The sequence below is a fragment of the Leptonotus elevatus genome, chromosome 15 (assembly GCF_054856555.1).
Source record: "Leptonotus elevatus isolate MCC_2025b chromosome 15, RoL_Lele_1.0, whole genome shotgun sequence".
NCBI classification, from domain to species: Eukaryota; Metazoa; Chordata; class Actinopteri; order Syngnathiformes; family Syngnathidae; genus Leptonotus; species Leptonotus elevatus.
The window spans coordinates 1,815,746-1,836,897 of record NC_141253.1 but is presented as its reverse complement, the minus strand read 5'-3'; the positions used below and the strand labels follow the sequence as shown (position 1 = coordinate 1,836,897).

The 21,152-nt window shown below is 40.6% G+C and overlaps 5 protein-coding genes across 8 annotated transcripts; 4 read left to right on the top strand and 1 right to left on the bottom strand.

Annotated features, from left to right (window-relative positions):
- Positions 1 to 378: 378 nt before the first annotated feature.
- Positions 379 to 5,034, top strand: tmem119b (transmembrane protein 119b). Its single transcript, XM_086097410.1, has 2 exons — positions 379 to 607; positions 2,337 to 5,034. The coding sequence occupies exon 2, from the start codon at positions 2,350 to 2,352 to the stop codon at positions 3,022 to 3,024; it is 675 nt and encodes a 224-aa protein (XP_085953536.1). The 5' UTR covers positions 379 to 607; positions 2,337 to 2,349; the 3' UTR covers positions 3,025 to 5,034.
- LOC147161485 (uncharacterized) lies at positions 4,539 to 9,071 on the bottom strand. The gene is made up of 5 exons (XM_086097411.1): positions 8,896 to 9,071; positions 7,495 to 7,608; positions 5,905 to 6,015; positions 5,749 to 5,827; positions 4,539 to 4,861 (listed from the first exon to the last, which is right to left on the bottom strand). Exons 1-5 carry the CDS (start codon positions 8,995 to 8,997, stop codon positions 4,773 to 4,775), a joined length of 495 nt encoding a protein of 164 aa, XP_085953537.1. The 5' UTR covers positions 8,998 to 9,071; the 3' UTR covers positions 4,539 to 4,772.
- Positions 9,072 to 9,864: 793 nt separating this feature from the next.
- Positions 9,865 to 12,379, top strand: LOC147161484 (chemerin-like receptor 1). Of its 2 annotated transcripts, none has more exons than XM_086097005.1 (3): positions 9,865 to 9,974; positions 10,483 to 11,187; positions 11,440 to 12,379. In XM_086097005.1, the coding sequence occupies exons 2-3, from the start codon at positions 10,496 to 10,498 to the stop codon at positions 11,750 to 11,752; spliced, it is 1,005 nt and encodes a 334-aa protein (XP_085953131.1). In that variant the 5' UTR covers positions 9,865 to 9,974; positions 10,483 to 10,495; the 3' UTR covers positions 11,753 to 12,379. The 2 variants fall into 2 exon arrangements, with proteins under 2 accessions (XP_085953131.1, XP_085953132.1); XM_086097006.1 differs by having other exon boundaries at positions 9,958 to 9,974; positions 10,460 to 11,187.
- Positions 12,380 to 12,951: 572 nt separating this feature from the next.
- rnf185 (ring finger protein 185) lies at positions 12,952 to 16,240 on the top strand. Of its 2 annotated transcripts, none has more exons than XM_086097365.1 (6): positions 12,952 to 13,513; positions 13,815 to 13,833; positions 14,322 to 14,434; positions 14,534 to 14,588; positions 15,093 to 15,162; positions 15,280 to 16,240. In XM_086097365.1, the coding sequence occupies exons 1-6, from the start codon at positions 13,314 to 13,316 to the stop codon at positions 15,375 to 15,377; spliced, it is 555 nt and encodes a 184-aa protein (XP_085953491.1). In that variant the 5' UTR covers positions 12,952 to 13,313; the 3' UTR covers positions 15,378 to 16,240. The 2 variants fall into 2 exon arrangements, with proteins under 2 accessions (XP_085953491.1, XP_085953490.1); XM_086097364.1 differs by having other exon boundaries at positions 15,093 to 15,210.
- Positions 16,241 to 16,396: 156 nt separating this feature from the next.
- On the top strand, positions 16,397 to 20,509 carry LOC147161482 (homeobox protein goosecoid-2). Of its 2 annotated transcripts, none has more exons than XM_086097363.1 (4): positions 16,397 to 17,788; positions 17,892 to 18,093; positions 18,221 to 18,498; positions 19,368 to 20,509. In XM_086097363.1, exons 1-4 carry the CDS (start codon positions 17,780 to 17,782, stop codon positions 19,443 to 19,445), a joined length of 567 nt encoding a protein of 188 aa, XP_085953489.1. In that variant the 5' UTR covers positions 16,397 to 17,779; the 3' UTR covers positions 19,446 to 20,509. The 2 variants fall into 2 exon arrangements, with proteins under 2 accessions (XP_085953489.1, XP_085953488.1); XM_086097362.1 differs by having other exon boundaries at positions 16,397 to 18,093; positions 19,368 to 19,449; positions 19,623 to 20,509.
- Positions 20,510 to 21,152: the final 643 nt, after the last annotated feature.

Here is a 21,152-nt window from a genome sequence, read left to right as displayed (position 1 = left end):
CCGATATTAAGCTCTTTTAAAATCAGCAAACATCATAATGACATTCAAACAAATCATCCCATTTGTTCTGCTTGTCATTCATATTTTTTTTTTAATCATCATAAGCACGAAGGGACCAAAGAATACGTTATTTTATTCGTTATATCATTTGAATGAATCAGCCGATTATTGTCGCAATTCTATTCCACTTCATCGCTACCCGATTGGTAAACAGCACGCGCGTGTGCGCGTGTCCGCGAAACGGGACCCCCCAACCCCCCCCCCCCCCCCAACCCATACTTGCCCCCCCCCCCCCCCCCCCCCCCTACCTCCACCTCGGCAGCTCAACCCTGCAAACTCCTGGCTAACAAGAACAATCTGTGCCGGCCGGACGGGGGGGGGAGTGCCGAGGAAGGAGGGAGGAAAAGAGAGAGAGAGAGAGAGAGGGGAAGAAGTTCGTCTCTTCAACCGCGTCCGTCTCGACCATTCCGCACGTGTGGACCCAGTTTGAAGCGCTCGCCGTTGAAATTTGGACTTTCGTAGGCGCGCTTGACCAACGCCCGATCTTCATCTTCATCTTCATCTTCATCTTCATCTTCTCCTTCTTCTTCTACGTCGGTGGCGGCTGGTGAGTATTTTTCCATCCGTCATAAAGCGCTCGGGATAAATGGAAAAATAAAGGAGACGCTGAACGCAGCACCAGAGGTGGCGAGACTGCGAACTCCTTTACAGTGATGCTTTCAAGGAAGCCTCCAGTGTGAGGACATTGGAGCTTTTTTTTTTTTTTTTTTTTTTTTTAAGTTAAATAAGTGCCGATGAGTTTTAGTACATTTCACTGATTGAAAAAGAAAAACTTTCCATTTGAATGTGTGTGTGTGTCACATGACACTGCACAGGCATGTGTGTGTATGTTTGGGTAAGGAAAAAAAAAAAAAAAAAAAAGTCAACTCGGCCCCCTTGGCCAGATAAAGTTTCACTTGGCTTCAACGCAGACTGCGGAAATCCCAAAAATATATAAAGTCACATTTAAGCAAACGAGAGAAGTTAACCAAGCAAGCTTAACTGCTTGAAAATAATAAAAAAAAAAGACAAATTTTCTTGTAAGGGCAACTTTTTGGGGTGGATAAACTCATTACTATTCTCCAATAAGTCAGAAACGAAAAAGAAAGTCAGCACCCGTCACCGCTTTCACCGATTAACACTAAATTGGGGGGTACGTCTATCGTAACAGGACCCACAAAAAACAACAAATTGAACAGCAAGTGAGTAATTGCAGTTTGAGGAGCCTTTTAAGTGAATTCAATCACGAGGGCCTCCTGGATCGTTAAAAAAAAACATCTTTACCAGATTTAAAAAAAAAAATGCACCAAACTCCTCTCGCTCTTCAAATTCAACAAATAAACGGTGAGTAATTCTACCAGAACATATTTAATTAATTGCAGCATCCATTCGTCTGTTAGGTTTGTTTGACTCTCCCGGTCGCAAGTTGTTTCTTTAGGAACGCGACGAGACTTAACTCAGCTTTCTTTATGGACGTTTCGCATTGCTCGGCAAGAGAGAGAGCCAGCCGCCGTTCGGCGTCACTGCGCACGCAATGCGTAAATAGCAATGGCGGCGTACGTCCAAATATGATTTCTACAAAACGTATGAACTCATTCACTGCCATTGACGGCTATAGACGTCAAAAATTCATTTGAACTATTACGTTTTTTCCACTTTTGTTAACAAGAGTGTGAAAACCTACAAACAATTATTGTACATTTAGAACAGATATAAAATGTGTGATTAACCGTGAGTTAACTATTGAAGTCATGCAATTAATTACAATTAAAACAATTAATCGCCTAACGCGATTTAATAAAAAAAAGAAAAGATTATTAAAAATGATGGCCGTCAGGCGATTACAAATTTTAATTAATCGCATGCCTTCACGAGTTAACTCACGATTAATCACGAATTTTATATCTGTTCTAAATGTACAATAAAAAAATTCTAGGTTTTCACACTCTTGTTAACAAAAGTGGAAAAAACGTCTATAGCCGTCAATGGCAGTGAATGAGTTAAACTGAAAATGATTTTTGAAAGAATGAATCTCATAGTTATGTTAGCAACAACCAAATGAATAATACAAAGCAAACTTGTCATGACAGTCGGGGTTCCTTTTAAAGTAGAGTAACAAAGTATTTGTACTTCCAACTCTTGTTTCCGGGTTCGCTTCGGAGCGATCCGATTGGATGACGAATCGCCGCTTTGAGGTGATGTCACGCAATAATTGCGACATCACGGCTTCTCTGTCCGTGATGTCGTCTGTTATTTGTATGAAACGAAGTCCGAGATGTGGCTGTTGTTGTCTCCAGATCCTGGAGTGAAATGAAATTAGTTTTGGACCCGGCCGAGGGCAGCGCCGACCTCGAGGAACCCGACAACATCACGACCTCCAGCACCCCCTTGGACCAGCAGTCCTCGCCGCCGGACTTGCTAAGCCAGGTGGCGGACTTCCTGCGAGACCACCTGGTCCTGGTCCTGGCGGCGGCATCCCTGGTCCTGATTGTGCTCCTGGCCCTCTGCGGCGCCGTTTACCTGACGCGGCGGCGTAAGTTCAACGCCTACTTCCCTTCGTCGTATCCCGCCAAGATGTACGTGGACCGGCAGGACAAGCGGGGCGGGGCCAGGGGCTTTTACGAAATTCCGGAGAAGGAGACGACGACGGCGGCGGCGACGGCGGCGGCGGCGAGCGATCGGGAACGCGAACTGACGGATTCGCACAAGCAGCTCCACGCCGACATCATGAGGGTGGCAAAGAGTCTGAGGACTCCGACCAAAACCCTGGAGGACGCCTCCAACAAAGAGACGGCGTCGCCGAGTCCCGTGGCGGGGAAGGCTGGCGATGCGATCGGACCGTCAGCAGGGGGCGCTGCGGCGGAGAAGCCTGAAGAGGAGTCCCAGGAGCCGCCGACGAGCCGGAATCTGCGGCCTCCGTCTTTGCATCTTCACAACGACTCCGCCACTCTGCAGCTCATTGCCGGGGAGAAAACAGCCTTCTAGAACAAGCGGCAAACACTCGGGACAAACCTCGGAGCTTTAAGGACCTTTTCAGTTTTTCAAAACTGATAAACCGTGCGTGCCCAACGATTGACTGGCGGACCCTTCCAGGTTGTATCCGCTTGTCGCCACAAACGTCATTCATTGACGACAATAAACTGTCTAATGGTGTCAAACGGAGGCCTGGGGGCCAGATATGGCCCGCCACGTCATTTTATGTGGCCCGCAAAAAGCGAATGTCTTGCGAAAATCCACCAACATTTCAAATATAATAATTACAAATCTTCAGATATTGCGTCACTTTTTCGCGGCCAAACCCCTTTTCACGTTTGACATCCCGGGTTGTGTAGCATTTGTGCCTAGCAGTTCCGAGGTTCTGGGTTTGAATCCTGGCGCGGAGAACTCACTTTGTTTTGGCCTTAATGTTGATGCTTTCAATTCATGTTTGCTTCCTGGTCAACAAGTGGCGCTAAAAGTTCAAACAGGAAATAACCCAGCTTTAAATGGTGAACTGAAATAAACTCACTTCCCAGCAAGCAACAGTTGGGCAGTTCGTGCCCCAAAAAGACTTCAAGCTGATTATTGCCACGCCCACTTGAAGTTGACTGTCAAACAAAACAAACTGTTTAAAAACAGCCACATAGCGTTGCCTAAGGAAAGTCCGTACAGCTGAGTGCTAATAGCGCAACGAAACTAGCATCGATGTTGCAGCAACTTATAACCTATTAACTCATTCACTCCAAGCCATTATCACTGAAGCAGCCCCCTTCGCTCCCGGCTGATTTTGCAAGGTCACACAATATTGTGTTCTATTAAAATCTTTAAAAAAAAAAAAAAAATTTTAAGTATATTTCTTATCTGTTTCCGTTTTACAGCAATTAGCATTAGAATAGAGCTAAGACACTGCTAACACTGGGGAAAAGAGCTTGTTGCAAAACGGCCCTGGCTGATCTCTTATACTCTAATGCCACATGCTGGCCGTTTTTGGTCATGACTACCATTGCTTTAGGCGACCTCTTCATGTCATAGGCTGTATCAAAGCCTTCTGTGTGCTCCGGCATTAACTCGTTCACTGCCATTGACGGCTATAGACGTCAAAAACTCATTTGAACTATTTCTATTAGTTAAAACATTTTTTTCCATTTTTATTAAGTGTGTGAAAACCTAGATATTTTTTTTATTGTACATTTAGAAGATATAAAATTTGTGATTCATAGCGAGTTAACTAGTCAAGTCATGAGATTAATAAATCAGTTGTGTATCGATACAGAGGACGAAACAGCTTCAATATCTTTTTTTTGCCATCTGTATTCAATACATTATTAATTAATCATCAATACATTTGGGGCAAATCGATGCTTCTCAAACACTTTTTGTTGCGTAATGGCCAGACGAGCATCCCAATACATTTGTGTGTCTACACGAGTCTGACGAGTCACAACACAATCAAGTATTTTTAATGTTAATGCTTCCAAATGACCTCGCTTCACCACAAACAAGACATCTCACACTTTTTTTTTCTTTTTTTTTACTCGTTTTATTTTGAATCATGAAACGTTTCGCTTTCATTTATCAATTTTGATTACATATTAAGAGCCATGCTGGACACATAAACAACAACTCGGAGCTTCAACATTGTGCGTTTGCGTGACAGGCCAAATTACATGACGTGCGGATGAAGCTGCGGTTGGTTATCAGGTGCAGGAAGTGGCGGCGTCGGCGTCAGCGTCTCGCCAAACGGGAAGCGGCGCTCAATTGGAGGCCTGGGCCGCCACCTGCTGGTCGTCTTGCTTCAGGCGATAGTCGGCCAGTGCTGCCTTAATGGCGTCCTCGGCCAGCACTAGGTTGGGCGCAAGAGGGGAAGGGAGAGAGAGGGCGAGAGAAAGGGAGCCGGAGAGAAAGTGGGGGGAAAGACATTAGTTTATTTTAACTCATTCACTGCCATTGACGGCTATAGACGTCAAAAATTTATTTGAACTATTTCTATTAGTTTGTTTTTTTTCCCACTTTTGTTAACAAGAGTATGAAAACCTAGGAAAAAAATAGTGTACATTTAGAACAGATATAAAATTTGTGATTAATCGCAAGTTAACTAGTCAAGTTATGCAATTAATTGCAATGAAAAAATTGAATCGCCTGACACGACAAAAAAAAAAAAGATTCTTAAAAATTAGGGGCGTCAGGCGATTAATTTTTTTTATCGTAATTAATCGCATTACTTCACTAGTTAACTCACGATTAATCACAAATTTTATATCTGTTCTAAATGTACAATAACAAAATATTCTTGTTAACAAAAGTGGAAAAAAATGTGAAACTAATAGAAATAGTTCAAATGAATTTTTGACGTCTACAGCCGTCAATGGCAGTGAATGAGTTAATGTAAAAAGCTCAGTAAAAATTTGTAACAATTTTACTTAAATTTTTTAACGTGTTTGAGTGTTACAAGATGGCACACTTTATAAAATTAAAAAATAAAATTTAGTAATTTAAAAATGTCACAAGATACAACAATTTTTCTTATTTCATTACAGATGTCTCACGAATACAAATAAAATTCCATTTGCGTGCGTTGCTGTAGCAGTTGATTGCGGTTTCAGGATTACTGTCAAATCGAGGCTAACTTCCATTCGCTCGTCTGTGGCATTTCGCATTCTATGTTAGCATTAAGCTAAGTGAGCTCTCTCTGGTAGTTTCGCGTCAGTTTTAACACGGCGTCAAACGTACTGGAGCAGTGAAGTTTGACAGGTGGCAGGCTGAGCTCTTTGGCGATGTCCGTGTTCCTGATGCTCAGCGCTTCGTCCACCTCGGGAGAGAAAACGCTGCGCGGTGAGCCCCCGTGGCGTTGGCGCAATATGCGATCACTTCCCCTCCGATACTCACAGATTTGCCCTTGATCCACTCGGTGGCCAGCGAGCTGGAGGCGATGGCCGAGCCGCAGCCGAACGTCTTGAAGCGGGCGTCCACGATCTTGCCGTCGTCGCCAACCTCGACCTAGGACAGCATTCAGAGGGGTTGACTCGAGAGATTACAGGTGCGAGAAAGTCATCCATTGTCAAATTTAATAGTGAATCATTATTCATAAGTGCACCTTTTTTAATTAAAATTTGGCAATTTCAGCTTCTCAAAAAGTAAATACTCGCCCATTTCCGCTGACCTCCATGACAGCAGACGGATTATCGTTGTGTCCAATCAAAATAAAACATTTGCTTTTATTTTGGAAAACAACAATCAACAGTTTTTGCCTATTTTCAAACTTGTTACAGTCTGAATCAGTAATAAGTGAATCATACTTCATTTATTTTTATGCACTGTTAATTTGAAATCTCCAATTTTGGAAAAAAAAGGGATGAAAATTAAAATATATTAAACTGATTCATCAATTAATCAACAAAATAATGTACAGATTATTTGATTAATAAAATAATTGTTTGTTGCAGCACCAGATACAAAATAATGCATATCAAACAATACACCCCCCCCAATTTAAAAAAAAATAATAATAAATACAATCAAAATTAATAATTTATTTAACAAAAAAAGGAAGGCACAGTTACAATAAAAACAAAAATAACATTTAATATACAGATAAAAATGAAGACTTTTCTAGACAAGGGGAAATAAATGGATTTTTTTTTTTTAATGAACATGTAATATTAATAACAATTATTTTCAGAAAAGGAACCCTATCTTTTTGAAATTATTTTTTGGTATACACATTTTTAAAAAAGTATTCAAATGAAAATAAATAGCTAATTTCAGAAACACCATAAAAAATGAGAAAAAAAAAAGCTATCTTCAGTAAAGGTTTTTTTTTTAAACAATGAAAGTCATTTTCAGAAAAAGCACACTTTTTGGTAAAGGTAACCTTTTTTTTTTTTTTTCCTGAAATGAATAGTAATAAAGTAGTAGTTGGTAAAGGTGATTTTTTTTTTTTTTTAATAAATAACTACTAAAATGGGGAATAAATTGTGGAAAATAACTAGAAAAACGATAGCCACCCTCTTAAAAATAATTACTGAAGTTATTTTTTTGCACACAAAAAAAAGCCTAAATCATCTCGTCATGATGCAAATGGTTAAATTTTTTTGTTTCCTGAAAAATATGACTTGGGCGATTATTTTAAGAAGGCATCGAAATATGAAACAAAGAAAGAAAAAAAAAATTCTGGAAGAGGCACAAGAAGAACAAAAATATATTTTTAAACAAACACTTGGAGAATTTGATCCACGATGGTATACTTAATCTTACAGAAACATTTCCACACATTATATGTATGAAGATGGCAATCACTTCAAAAAAAAAAAAAAAATTTTTTGTTGCAAAGCGATTTGCTATCATTGTGTTTTGCAAATAAATACATAAATTGCATTTATGGTGTCGAAGCTGAAGGCGCTATTGTAGGTCTCGACTGATGTACGTGCCGTGCTCACGGGCACACAGGCAGGCAAATGTGCGATGGTGACGCCAAACCTGAAGCTTCATGACGTCTCCGCAGGCCGGCGCGCCCACCAGGCCAGTGCCCACCTTCTTGGAGCGTTTGTCCAGGGTGCCCACGTTCCTCGGGTTCTCGTAATGATCCACCACCTTGATCCGCCGCAACACAACTGACGTTTAGCTCATGCTGTACAACGGCAGCATTTTACACAAAATCAATCCAAATAATTGATGTGTATATTATTTTCCTCTTAACGCCGTATATGAATGAGCGTGATGGAGACGTGCTGGTCACCGTTACACAAGGACGCCATTCCAGCATGACGCATGAGTCACAATGGAATAAACACATTAGGACCGGATATCTTTCTTTGCCATGACAATGACTGCAGCCTGAACTCCACCTGACCCCCCCACCGCCCACCCTCCTCCTCCTCCTCCTCAACTTTCTGCAAGTCACAGTGACCAAGGTAACATTACATCATGGAAAATGACTGTTCAAACATAAATATTATCCATATATGTACAGCATGCGACTTTAAAACGTGTTGCAGGTACTCGGGGTGAGTCCAGTTATAACACTAAGGCAACTTTTTTTAGTTTTGAGTTTCTTACAGTGCGCAGACATTGCGTCACATTTTACCTAAAAAAAAAACCTTTTTTTTTTTTTTAAATGTGCGCCATTTATAAATGAGGTTGAAAAAAACGCAAGCATCGTTATTTTAATAGCATAATTGCGCAAGTCATTCATTTGACATTTTATGAGGTTGCTCAAAAAAGCCTTTGCCGATGTTGACTTTCAGTCATGCAATCATACGAACGACAATTGAATTTGTTTTGCGTTTCATAAAATCTTTAAAACATACTTTTCCTACCACGCTATCAGTTTTACATGTAAAAAACAAACAAACTGCAATGTGTAACATACATTTAAATAATGATATAATTCTCCTTTTTATTCACATTATAAATTAATTGGTTTGACAAATCGACATCATTATTTAACATCACACATTTCGATATTTTTATTCATTGACAATAATTGCATTAATCAATTATTTAACAAGCTAAGCACATTTTTAAAAAAACAATACAAATTGAAATATAGGAACTTAACACTTTTTTTCCCCCCATTTTTTTTATTAATGTAACAAATATTACAGGACTTTTGATCATTTAAAGCCCCTGTTAATTAGAATACATGATGATAAAGGTGAAGCTCAACAAAATACAAATGATTCATTATGAAAATGATCATTTCACATGACACGTTCACATTTAACCAATCAGTTAAACAGAGCTAAACGTATTTTATTTATTTTACGAAAAAATAAACCATTCTTATGTCTTAATTTGGAGGTCACCGGCGAGCTAACGTGACACTTATCAGATGTTACCTTACGCAGTTAGAAAAAGAACATGAAAGGAGTTTTCTACCTTCTGGTGATAGCAACACTGAGAGAAGAACTCTGGTACGGAAAGTCTCCTGGTGAGTAAAGTCAGTGGACTGAGGCATTTGTTCGCCAAAGTGGCCGCCATGCTGCTGGATACGATAACAACAACACGATCGCAATGACGCACTTCCAAAACGCACCAATATTTAAGGGCTAACGGCTAACTGGTCACGTGGTGACGCGTCACTACAAGGGGGGCGGGGACAGTCACGACTGCGCATATTATGCGCAGTGAAGGGTTGTCGTAGTCAAAATGTCTTGTTTGTTTTCATTTATGGTGTATTATACAACAAAAAAGATGCGTTATGTATCTGACTGAGACTGAATGGGAAAAATAACCAAAATTATGATCCATGGTCCTTATGCATTTCCATAGAGGAGGCTTTTGGAAGCTTAGAGTAAAATGACATTTATAATTAAAATATTTTGCCAGTCGAATCCACGTGAAGAAACTTTTATGTAAAAATGTTAACGTTGGAATACGTAAACGAGGGGTCCCCAACTTTTTTTTTCAACTCAGAGCTACTTCTTGCGCACTGATTGATTGTGAACGGCTGCCAGTTTCATACACACTTGTGAAATAACAAATTTCCTCAAATTACTTTTAATTATATTATTAATGATATCTGATATGTGAAGACACTGGTTGTGATTTGTCACAATGATCAACAATGATCAAAACAAGGTAAGAAATGGACAAACCTCAATATACAACATTTTATTTCTCTAAATACCCGCAAGTACTTCTTATTTTTGTAATGATCACTTTTACAACATTGTTACGAAATCACAATGTCCCATCATCTATTTTAGTCATATGGTCTGTGAGAGGCTAAGTAACTACCTGATTCAATTCCGATGACTCCTACTTTAAAATAAAGTGAAAGCTTCATTAAAAAAAAAAAAAAAAAAAATTGGAAAGAAAATCACATTTCATATTGTCACTTTTTCAGGAACTGGCCAGGAAACAAGAAAATGGGAAGTTGCATAGTTGCATGAGAGTCAGCAGAAATGCTTCACGTCTGGATTGCTTCTAAATTCTAACTCAAGCCAGCACGCAAAGTGAGTATTGTGTTTGTAAAAGGGGTATTTTCAAACTTGGAAACTTCCATGGGAATTAGTGGGAATTTATTGTACTCATCTTAAATTTGTAAGAATAAATGAGAAGTTTACTGAAGTGAAGTTAAATGTCGCGAGAGAAAATGCTTTTCTTTTGAGTGAAAGATTTTTATTTCACAATCTGAATAGTACGTTGTTAATGTTTTGGGTGGGGGGTATCTATTTTTGTTAAGTTTTGAATGGATTGTGTCAAGGGTTCATGTATTATTTAACCCCCCAAAAAAAGTACATAAAATTTCATAAAGCTTTACTATAGAAATGCATCTGTTGAAATGTCATGCTTTTTAATTGTATTATAGTTTATGCATGTCTGCTCCTGACAAATACATGTTAATAATATTTGTATGATGTGACACCTGTCCAGTAAATGACCGCCCTTGAGCTGAATTGAGGGATAAGGGACGTCTTTTGTGTTGGGTTCAATCCAGATCAAACCTGTGTCGCATTTCAGGAGCGCATCCGAGATGAGTGTGGATTACGTCGAATATGGCGATTACACCGCGGACAACGAATCGGACGCCAACGTCGGCGTCTCGGGCTCGCCGAACGTTGGCGGCCGCCACGCGTCTTTGACGCCTTTCTTCGTGGCCGTCAACGTCGTGGTGTGCGTGGTGGGCCTGGCGGGCAACTCCCTGGTGATCTGGATCTGCGGCTGGAAGATGAAAAGAACGGTCGTCACCACTTGGTACCTGAGTCTGGCCATCTCCGACTTGTTGTTCTGCGCCCTCCTGCCCCTGGAGGTGGTCTACATGCTCACCTCCCATTGGCCTTTCGGACTGGCGCTGTGCAAGCTGGCGTCCTCCGCGCTCTTCCTCAACATGTACAGCAGCGTCTTCCTTTTAGTTCTGATCAGCGCCGACCGATGCGCGGTGGCGTCCTTCCCCGTGTGGTCGCGGAACCGGCGCACGGTCCGCGGGGCCTCGGCGGCCGTGGTGCTCACGTGGGCACTCTCGGCGCTCCTCACCCTGCCCTCGCTCATCTACAGGCAAACGGCGGTCCGGGGAGACGCGGTCCAGTGCTACGCGGGCTACATGGCGCCGTCCGCGCACAAGGCGGTGGCTTTGAGCCGCTTCGTCTGCGGCTTCCTGCTGCCTTTCCTGGTGATCGTGTTGTGCAGCTCGGTACTGGCTGCCAAGCTGCGAGGGATGAGCATCAGGTCTAATATCAGTCATATCTGTCTTAATCCATTCCGGTTGGGATGTTGGCCATTTAAAAAAGGAAGGCGTAGAAAGCATTAGCTTAGCCGTGCTATCGAAGCCTCGTTGCTATACCAGGTTGTGTTTTGTCTCCGTTCTTGTGATTGATTGCGATGTTTGACTTATTAAGTCCTCGAACTTGTGCACATTCTTCATTTCTACTCAATTGTGACCCCGCCCCTCCATTCCCCCTCCCCTTTTCATTCATTTAGATCCGCCAAGCCTTACAAAATCATGGTGGCGCTGATCTGCTGCTTCTTCGTGTGCTGGGTTCCCTACCACACGTTTCTTCTCCTGGAGTTGGACTGGAAGAAGCTCAGCCTGGACAGTCTTCACATCGGGATGAAAGCCGGAGCCACTTTGGCGGCGGCAAACAGCTTTCTGTCGCCCATTCTCTACGTTTTTATCGGGAATGACTTCAGCCAAATCTTAAGACGCTCGCTGACGCAAAAGTTGGAGTCGGTGATGGCGGAGGATTTCCGGACAGGGCGTTCTCAGTCGGTGCAAAACATGCAAAACCTTTGATCCTGTGTTCCATTTGCACGTTGGTGACGATAGCTATGTGCTGTATGTAAACAGCGTAAGGTGTCTTGTGGTTGGACGCAGGAAAAAGTCTCAGGAACAGATGAAAACAAAGTCGGCCATTTTGGTTTGATACTTTTTTTTGGTCCATTTGTGCCACAAAGAATCAGACCCCAAAACTACTTTGACAGATTTTCACGAATTGTGAGTGTCTGTTTATCCTAAAAGGACGTTTGGAAAAAAAGTCTCCTACTCCAAAGTGAAAAGGAACTTGGTTTGTTTTCATTTGAAGCAATTCGGCCTGCAACACAACAACATCATTAACGCTGAGCTCACCAGTACAGCTTGTTTGAAACTGCGCTTGTCTTCAATTGACCGCATAACTTCTCCATTCGTTGTCCTTTGCTGCATTTCATTTTATTCACTGGAATTTTCATTTCCCCTTCAAGCCTTTCGTATAAGAGTATAATTTCAATTTATGCCTGCCTGCTTTCAAATGTATGTTTCAAATGCATATACTGTATTGATGATTTATAAAAAAAATACAATTAAAAAAAGACTGACTTATAACCGATTTTGGTAATTGTTATGCTGACCAAAATAAAAATAAAAAATTAATCCACCAGGGTCCTACATGAAGCCTTTTTGGGGCCACGTTAGCGCTATATATATATCAATCATTATTTCATTTTCAGGGTTTTCTTTTGCACTGAAATATTTCTTCTGTGTAGGTACTTTCTTTTTTTGCAGATTTTTTTTTACAGCATAAAACCTAACTGAACATTTTACGTTCAAGGAAAAATGTGTTGATTTTATCGAGCTATTTATTTATTTGGACTGGACCGGTTGCCGGTCGGCATTAAACTTGGGGTGGCCGGATCGTGAAGAACCATATGTTTATTTAATGTATTAGTATTTAGCTGTTAATTATTGTGAGAAATCAACGTGAGCAGTGTCTTCACATGTCATTAATTATTCGTACAAATTGTCACAAATATTTTTAGAATTGAATATCATATCTATTATATCAATAACTTGGTTAATCACACCATTTTTGAAAAAATGTTTTTTCCCTCTTCCCAGTCATCATCATATTATTATTATTATCTATATTTCACTGAGTTGAATTCACAAAATATGGCATCACTTAAGTCCTCCCGACGCTAGATAGCGCTGTGTACTTTTAGTTTTAATGTATTACAAAAAAAATCCGTGGAGAAAAACGCCAACTCTCGACGATGTGACGTAACTAGCTTCCTCAACTTCGAACAATAATAAATTCGCACTTTTGCTTTCAAAAGGCGTCTTTTGAATACTTTGACGTGGGTTCACGTCACTTTCGACTACTACTTTTCGTTCCGTCGCTTAGCTTAGCTGTTAGCCTACGACAGCTTGACACCAGGAAGCAAGCTAACAGTGTAGCTTCGACCCCGTAGACGCCGAACTCCGAAGAATTGTGCGACTTCCGGGTGTCTTCATGTGCAACGTTTGACGTGCTGGATGTTGGCGGAGCTTCGCCAGCCTTGCTGTACTTTGTTTTTAACCGACTAGAGTTGTCGTTTAAATGGCCACCGCGGCCCCCTCTACACCCCCTCCGGTCACCGGCTGCCCTGGAGGAGCAGCCGCCGCCGCCGAGAACGCGAGCCCCGGGTCCAGCGGCTCGACCGCAGCCGACGGTGGCAACCAGGACAGCACGTTTGAGTGCAACATTTGTCTGGACACCGCCAAGGATGCAGTCATCAGCCTTTGTGGACACCTCTTTTGGTAAGAAGAAGGGGAAGGAAAAAAAAAACCTCCACGACGCTGGTGGACTTTCAGCGTTCTCGTTCCAAATTTTCTAACATCATTTCAATTGACTTGAAGATTTGTTCCTGGTTCTAAAAAAACACACAAAAAAAACCTGCTGATCATCTAATGTGGGCTGAGCTTCAAAGTTTGATAATTTGGCTGGTTCGCTATGAGGAGATAGTGTGCAAAAAGCTTGCTTGAATATTGTTGTTCTTGTGCCTTATGTTTAATCTGACGTCTTTCTTTCCCCCAATGCTCCTCAATCAATCGTGATCAGCTGGCCTTGTTTGCATCAGGTAAGCACAACTGTCATTTTCCAACATTTACTAGTCCAGGTTATCACCTCCAGTTGAAATCAGAAGTTGACTATATAAAAAGACATGTACCCTATTTTTCATCACTGTCAGGAACATGAACTCAAAACAAAACAACTAGGTCATATTTGGAAGTTGTTTGGGTAGCAGCCAACCAGGATTTAACATAATATATCACATGGTCGCTGCTATGTGAAAAATACTTATGTACGTTTTTGTCAATTTCTATGTTTTGGGGATGTCTGCATTCTGTTTCTTCCCAAATATGTAAAAAAAAAAAAAAAAAAAGGAGATAAATGGACATAAGGGTTTTTTCCACATAGCAGCGACGATATGTATCGTTATTATTTGCTGTTTACACTCTTCCAGCCTCTCTCCGAGTCCTATAGGGAAAAATTGGATGTGAACTTCTGGTTTCAGCTGCATATTAGAAGCTTTTTGGATACAATTATTTGTTTTTGTTTTTCAAGTGGTTGGAGACCAGACCGAGCAGACAAGTGTGCCCAGTGTGTAAAGCCGGCATCAGCAGGGACAAAGTCATCCCCTTATATGGGCGCGGAAGCACCGGTCAGCAGGACCCCAGGTAGGAAGCTATTCAGTACAGAGACAGCAACAAAAAGGTCATAGTGGCACCTGACTGAAGTCAAAGGCACGTTTTGTTTTGTTTTGTTTTGTTTTTAAGAGAAAAAACACCCCCGCGACCACAAGGCCAACGGCCGGAGCCAGAAAATCGCGGCGTAAGTACCACTCGGGAGCGTATCATTGAAGGCAACCGCCAGGCTGGGTTTACACTGTAAATATCAAGTGGCACGTATTCCATGACTGAGTTTGCATTGACGATGACATCTTACATCGTGTAAATAACGTCAACAGTGACAAAGCAACAAAAAAGTCCTAATAAATCCTAATTTGTCCCACAGAGTAATTTCAGTGGTCTGTGCTGACATTTCCTTTGCATTGATTGATTGCAATCAGAAGATAACCAATTGTGTCACGACACACAGTATTTCCCAATTGTGCCTCTAGTAATGGACTTTATTTAAAAAATAAAATAATATAAATATATATATATATATATATATATATATATAAATATTATTATTATTATTATTATTAAAAAAAATTGCAACTGTTGTGCACCATGATACGGGCGTTGTGCTTCTCTTTGTGGTGTGTGCACCTTGGCCACCAGGGGGCAGTCATTGCAAGCCCTGCATGAGCATTCTTCCCATTCACAACAGGGCTTCCAAGGATTCGGCTTTGGGGATGGAGGTTTTCAGATGTCCTTTGGAATCGGCGCCTTCCCCTTTGGTATTTTTGCCACGGCCTTTAACATAAATGATGGCAGACCCCCACCAGGTATTCAGAGTATGTTTGAATTGATCGGCTCCTAATCCTAACTTTATCCCCCGATCCCCCCCCGCTCAGCCGCCCCGGGAACCCCGCAGCACATGGACGAACAGTTCCTGTCCCGACTCTTCCTCTTCGTGGCGCTGGTCATCATGTTTTGGCTCCTTATTGCGTGAACACAACATGGGATTTCTTCCTAGAGACAAGATAAGACTCTTTGTTTTGTTTTCCTTTTTATCGGAAGCATTTCTTATATATATAAAAAAAAAAGAAAATAAATGAGTGCTGACTGCAGAATTAACACAGTACACGTGATAATATAGCTCTTGTATTGGAGCGCGTTGGCTTCTGACGGTGTCCCTAATATATCGAATGAAGTGACCGTTGACATCCGTAACGATAATAATGCCAACAGGCCCTAAACTAAACCGATTTCAAGCATCACCCAGTTGTCGACGGTTGATTGGCGGAATGGAGTGGCTTTGTGTCGTGATTGGCTAATTCTGGATTCGCGGATTTTGCGAATTTGATCTTGTTCTTCTGTATCGCTTTGGCGCCATCTTGGTCTCAAGGAACTATGTTGAAGTCGGGGGAGGAGCTTCATTTAGCCAGGCCATTTCTACAAGAACAGCAGTGCGTCTTGTGGCGTCCCTTGCCAATTCTAAAACTTTTTAGAGGAGGCGGACGTCAACAACTCACAGATTTTTGTGAAAGGAGGACACTTGTCTTTATTTTAGATGATGTTAAGAGAATGTTAATAATGGCGCAATTAGTTTATTTGATTCCTTTACTGTATGTCACTAATACTTGGTCACCTTCCTTGTTTTTTTTTTTTTTTTTAGTTCCCCCCCCCCAATATAACTAAAGCACAAGGAAAAATACTCACAGAATGTGTGCTTGGATTATATGATTAATTTAAAAGGAAGATTTGCTGAATGAAAATATTTGAATCACTATGTAAAATCATGTCAATAAAAAGTATAAAGTGTTTATGTTCTGATGAGAAGAAAACATATTAAAGTGGTACTTCCAAGTCCAATCCCCCTCCGAGGGTGTCGATTTTGTCAACCTCAGCTCTTCATATCAATATGAAATATCATTTCTTAACATTCCTTGTTTTATGATTTGGGTCATATAATTTGGGCTAAAACAAAAACAAAATCAGTTTTCTATCCTTGCTACCTGATGGCATTTATTTTTACATATTGGACGAGAGTAATTTCATGTAAAAAAAGAAGCTTTAAATGACTATTGCATTCCAATGCATTAAATCAATGACACAATTAGATTTTAATAAGCAGTGATACCCTCAGCCAAAGCGCCCCCTAGTGCCTGTGGAAAGATTACAATGCGCTACTATATGAGTTAAGGTTGACGTAAAAAAACAACAACACTATTTTGAGGTTGTTTTACAAACAAACTGCACATTGTGCAACCAAATGGAATGAAGAGTGTTAAATATAAAACATATTTATTATAATAATAATTATCTGAACAAAATTAAACGAGGCATCAAAGTGAATGTTATGGTGGTGGGGGGTTACAAATCAATGTGTGCCTCGCCATCAAGTGTGAAATTCAATTGACCAGTAAATCTTTTGTGATTTATTTTAAAAAGTACGAGTCAGTGCGAGTTTTCTCTTGACTTTCTTATTAGTGGGCTCCATTCAAAATGAGAGAATATTTGGTTTGAACATGAATATCTTTGTATTTGTTGTGGATTCAAATGCATATCAATTCAAAAGTAATCATTTATTAACATTGGGTGTTTTCTATATTGATAATAACGTAATATGGTTGCTACTTTGTGCGTTCTTTAAAAAAAAGGACGACTTTACATAAGAGTATTTCTATTTCCTACTAATGTCATGGCTGGAGAGCGCAGATTCTTACAAGGTCGTTTTAGAGATGGGCATCATTTGCATCTCAGATTCTCCGCAAATCAAAGAATCCCATCTTTTCATTGTTCATCTTCCGCACATCCTCAAACCAAAAACTGTAATCAGGGTGATGGTCCTTTTGACATTTCAACGCATTTCAGTTTTTTCACGGGCCGTTGTTGAGCAAATATGACTTGAGCAACGTTAGCGTTTGCGACGGCATCTTTTTCTTCCCGTCCTAATCCCCCTGTAATGAAATGGGAGCCGTTAGAGGCGCACAATGAGCGCCGATAGCATCTGGCAAGCTATTAAAGCCGCCGTGAAAGGGATGAGATGGCGTTTATTGTGATCTGCTCTCAAAAGGCCGCATGCGAGGACACATTGTGGAATTAATCGCCGGCCCTGCTATGAAATCAACTCTGTGCCGCGCTGATAACGCGAAAAGAAAAAAAAGAAAAAGGCAACTGCTAACATGGAACAAGATGGCTTCATCGTCCGTCTGTATCGTATCGTAATCCACGTTTATTGGTTAATACAGAAGAAATCAGAGATGATGAGCGAAAACTTTTTCCTCTTCCTCCTCCTCCTCTAAATCCGCCTCCCTAATACCGAGATTTTCTCTGTAAACCCGCCAACAATGAGGATCTTTGGCGCTTTTCCACATCTCATTTTATGCAGCCGAAATCTGATGAAAAGGAATGAAGAAGGTGAGATTAACCTTTTCACAAAAAACTAGCCCAGATTAGCTGGTTTACGTCTGCAAGTGGGGATTTTACCTTTTTTCTGTTTTTTCTCCTTCCAATCTTCCAGGCGGCGTTCGGCAAGAAGCCTGGGTCCAGTGTTGCGGAGGCTGTCGACATGGAAAGGCAAAAGTTCCCGTTCACCATCGAAGACATCCTGAGGAATTACCCAGACGCGGCCCGGGATAATCCAGCGGTGTGGTGTTTGTGTTGTTGCTGCTGCTGCTGCTGCTGCTGCTGCGGCGACGGAAGGGTTGACCTTCCTCGTCGAGGTTAGTAAAAGACCCGTCCGTCGTCATTCGCTGCGCGATGAGTGAAAAATGTCAAACTTGCCAAATTGTGACATTGCAACCGAAGTATGTCGCTGCCGTGGAAACATGATGACTGACCTCCCCCAAGGTAAGAGCTGCTCCTCTGCGGTGCCAACACCACGACCACTCGCTGGGCTTCCCTCCCAAGCGGGGTGGCTGGCGATGTCGGAGCCCGCCGTCCGAGAAGATGAGGCGGCGGCGGCGGCGGCGGCCCAGACGCCGAGGAGGACCCGGCGACACCGAACCATCTTCACCGAGGCGCAGCTGGACGCGCTGGAGGAACTCTTCCTGCAGAATCACTACCCGGACGTCAACGCTCGGGAGAAACTAGCGCAAAGCACTCGCCTCCGAGAAGAGAGGGTGGAAGTAAGATGGGGCTACGGTGGCCAGCGAAGGCCAAATGATTTATTTTTTTAATCTTGAACATCCAAACAAAATATCTGACAAGAGCATGTAATTCCCATTTTTTTCTATATATTGCAATGAAAGCATACACAATGTTTTTTAGGTTTAAAAATACAATTGCTAATAAAATAAATACACGCAAAAACCTGCAACAGTCAATGGGTCTGGAAATAAAGATCTGTTTTAATTTAATTTGTCAACATAAAGGCTTTTTATTGACCAGACCTGTGTGATGCTTGAGAAAAAAATTTAATAAAAAAAAATAGTCACAAATTTAGTGTAAATTCATATTTTTGAGTTGAAATAAAATGTCTAAATAGTGTGTCTATTTTTTTTTACACAATTAAAAAAAAAAAATAGTTTTGGGACTCAAGCAAATAATTTTAAATGAATTAATTATTCCATTATTTTTCAAATTAAATTTTGTAGCTTATTATTTTATCCCAACAAGTGATATATTTTTTTATTTGTAGGTGCAACAAAGACAGACGACTTGTTCATCAGCAACAGATATTCTTGTTTTTGCAACAAAACATGCCAACAATTTTTTTTTTATCTCCAAATGCTTTTGCTTTTTTTTTTTTTATCCGTTTTGCTAAGAAAACATGTTATACTGTGGAGGATTTCAACTTTGATGCTTTGAAATGAAAAAAAAAAGATGATTTATTCTTAGTGTGTGATTCAATTAAAAATTTTAAATCACCCCCCCCCAAAAAATATTTTTAGATTTATTTGAAAAATAGTTACATAATTTTTTGGGGGATATCTAAAATAAAAGTATAAATTAATCTTGTTTTTATTTTCTTTGATCTATTTTTTTCTGTTTTCAGGTGTGGTTTAAAAACCGCAGAGCCAAGTGGAGGCGCCAGAGAAGACTCTCATTTAATGCTGGGACTACAGAAAAATAGCATTGTATGGACCCCCATCAGTTTGCCACTAACTCATTTATTAACACTTTGTACTAGAGATGCACCGAAATGAAAATAATTTGGCTGAAACCGAAAATGAAAAATGCTTGGCCGAAAAAAAAAGCACATTTTTACTATCATTGCATTTCTTCTTTTCCTTTGGGCTTTTCCCTTCAGGGGTCGCCACAGCGAACCTGTTGCCTCCATCGAACCCTGTCCTCTGCATCCTCTGCTCTCACACCAACGACCTTCATGTCTTCTTTAACTACTACATCCATAAACCTCCTCGTTGGTCTTCCTCTCGACCTCCTGCCTGGCATTTGGAAACTCAGCATCCTTCTGCCAATATACTCATTGTCTCTCCTCTGGACATGTTCAAACCCATCCATCCATCCATCCATCCATCCATCCATCCATCCATCCATCCATCCATCCATCCATCTTCTTAACCGCTTGTCCTCACAAGGGTCGTCAGTAGTAAGTGTTTACTTGTTTAAAACTGTTGATAGCAATAGTGCTAACATTAGCTAAAGTATTTAGCACGGCCACCAGAATGCAAGTGAAAAAGTGGAAGCGCTCGAGGGGCTCATCAAAGAAGAAGAAAAAAAAAAGGAAAGAGTGGCTCACCTGTTGTGCAGAATTCGGCAGCGATCTCTTTTTTTGACAGTTTACCAAGCGACACGCTCCTTTTCCGGTGTGCACAATGAAGCTGCCGGTAATCACAAACGCCAACAAGGCGGACACACACTCCCGTGTTTGGTGTTTCATTTAAGCAGACACTTGCTTGCAACGTTTTTTTTTTTTTTTTTTTTTTGCTTGCGTCACCACATTCAATTTTCGGCCATATTCTTTTGGCGTGAATTTAATTTCGGCCGAAATTTTTCGGTGGCCGAATATTCGGTGCATCACTACTTTGTACCATTCTTACTCCATGAATGTAGACTCTTTTGAATGTTCCAGTGACTGTAAAGAATGCCTTTTGAGACTCTAGCATCAAATCACAACACACTTTGTACAAAAAAAAAAAAAAAAAGAGTCAACAAATAAAGTTGTTGAAAGGAAAATGCATCACAGTATTAAGAGAAGACATTAAGGCCATAATTATACATGTATAGAATAGCTGAACGCATTGTTGTGTTTCTTATCTTCGAGTTGCAAACCTTGCAAGTTGACATGGTCTTTTTCCTGATTTTATCAAACATCATCCTTGAATGCAAATATATTCATACTGGTGGGTTGCACACAAAGTTTACTTTTAAAAATATACACGTGTGTTTACTTAAACATTCAACCCTTTGGGCTTAGTTATCTTACTATGCTGCAACTACTAACAAAAACATTATTTAAATATACGAATATCTATTAATTACAGTTATTACTTTCCAGCATGTTGTTTTAAGATTTTTTTTTTTAAATTAAGTTAAAAGCCTTACATTTCTCCAAAGTCCAGCTATTATTGAGTGATGGCTTTATTCGAATACATAAACAGAAACATGTCCATCATTCGGCACAGTTTACATAAAGGAATAGCAGGAAGTACAACTAATATAATCCTACTCATTAGCACATAATTTAGTTTAAATTTATATAAATACAGTATTGAATAAAACATATCAGTCATTCTCTTAGAAATTGAATAATTAAAAATGGACAAATACTGCTACTTGGTGGTTCATTTGTGAAATAGCAAGTCCTAACGGACGGCTG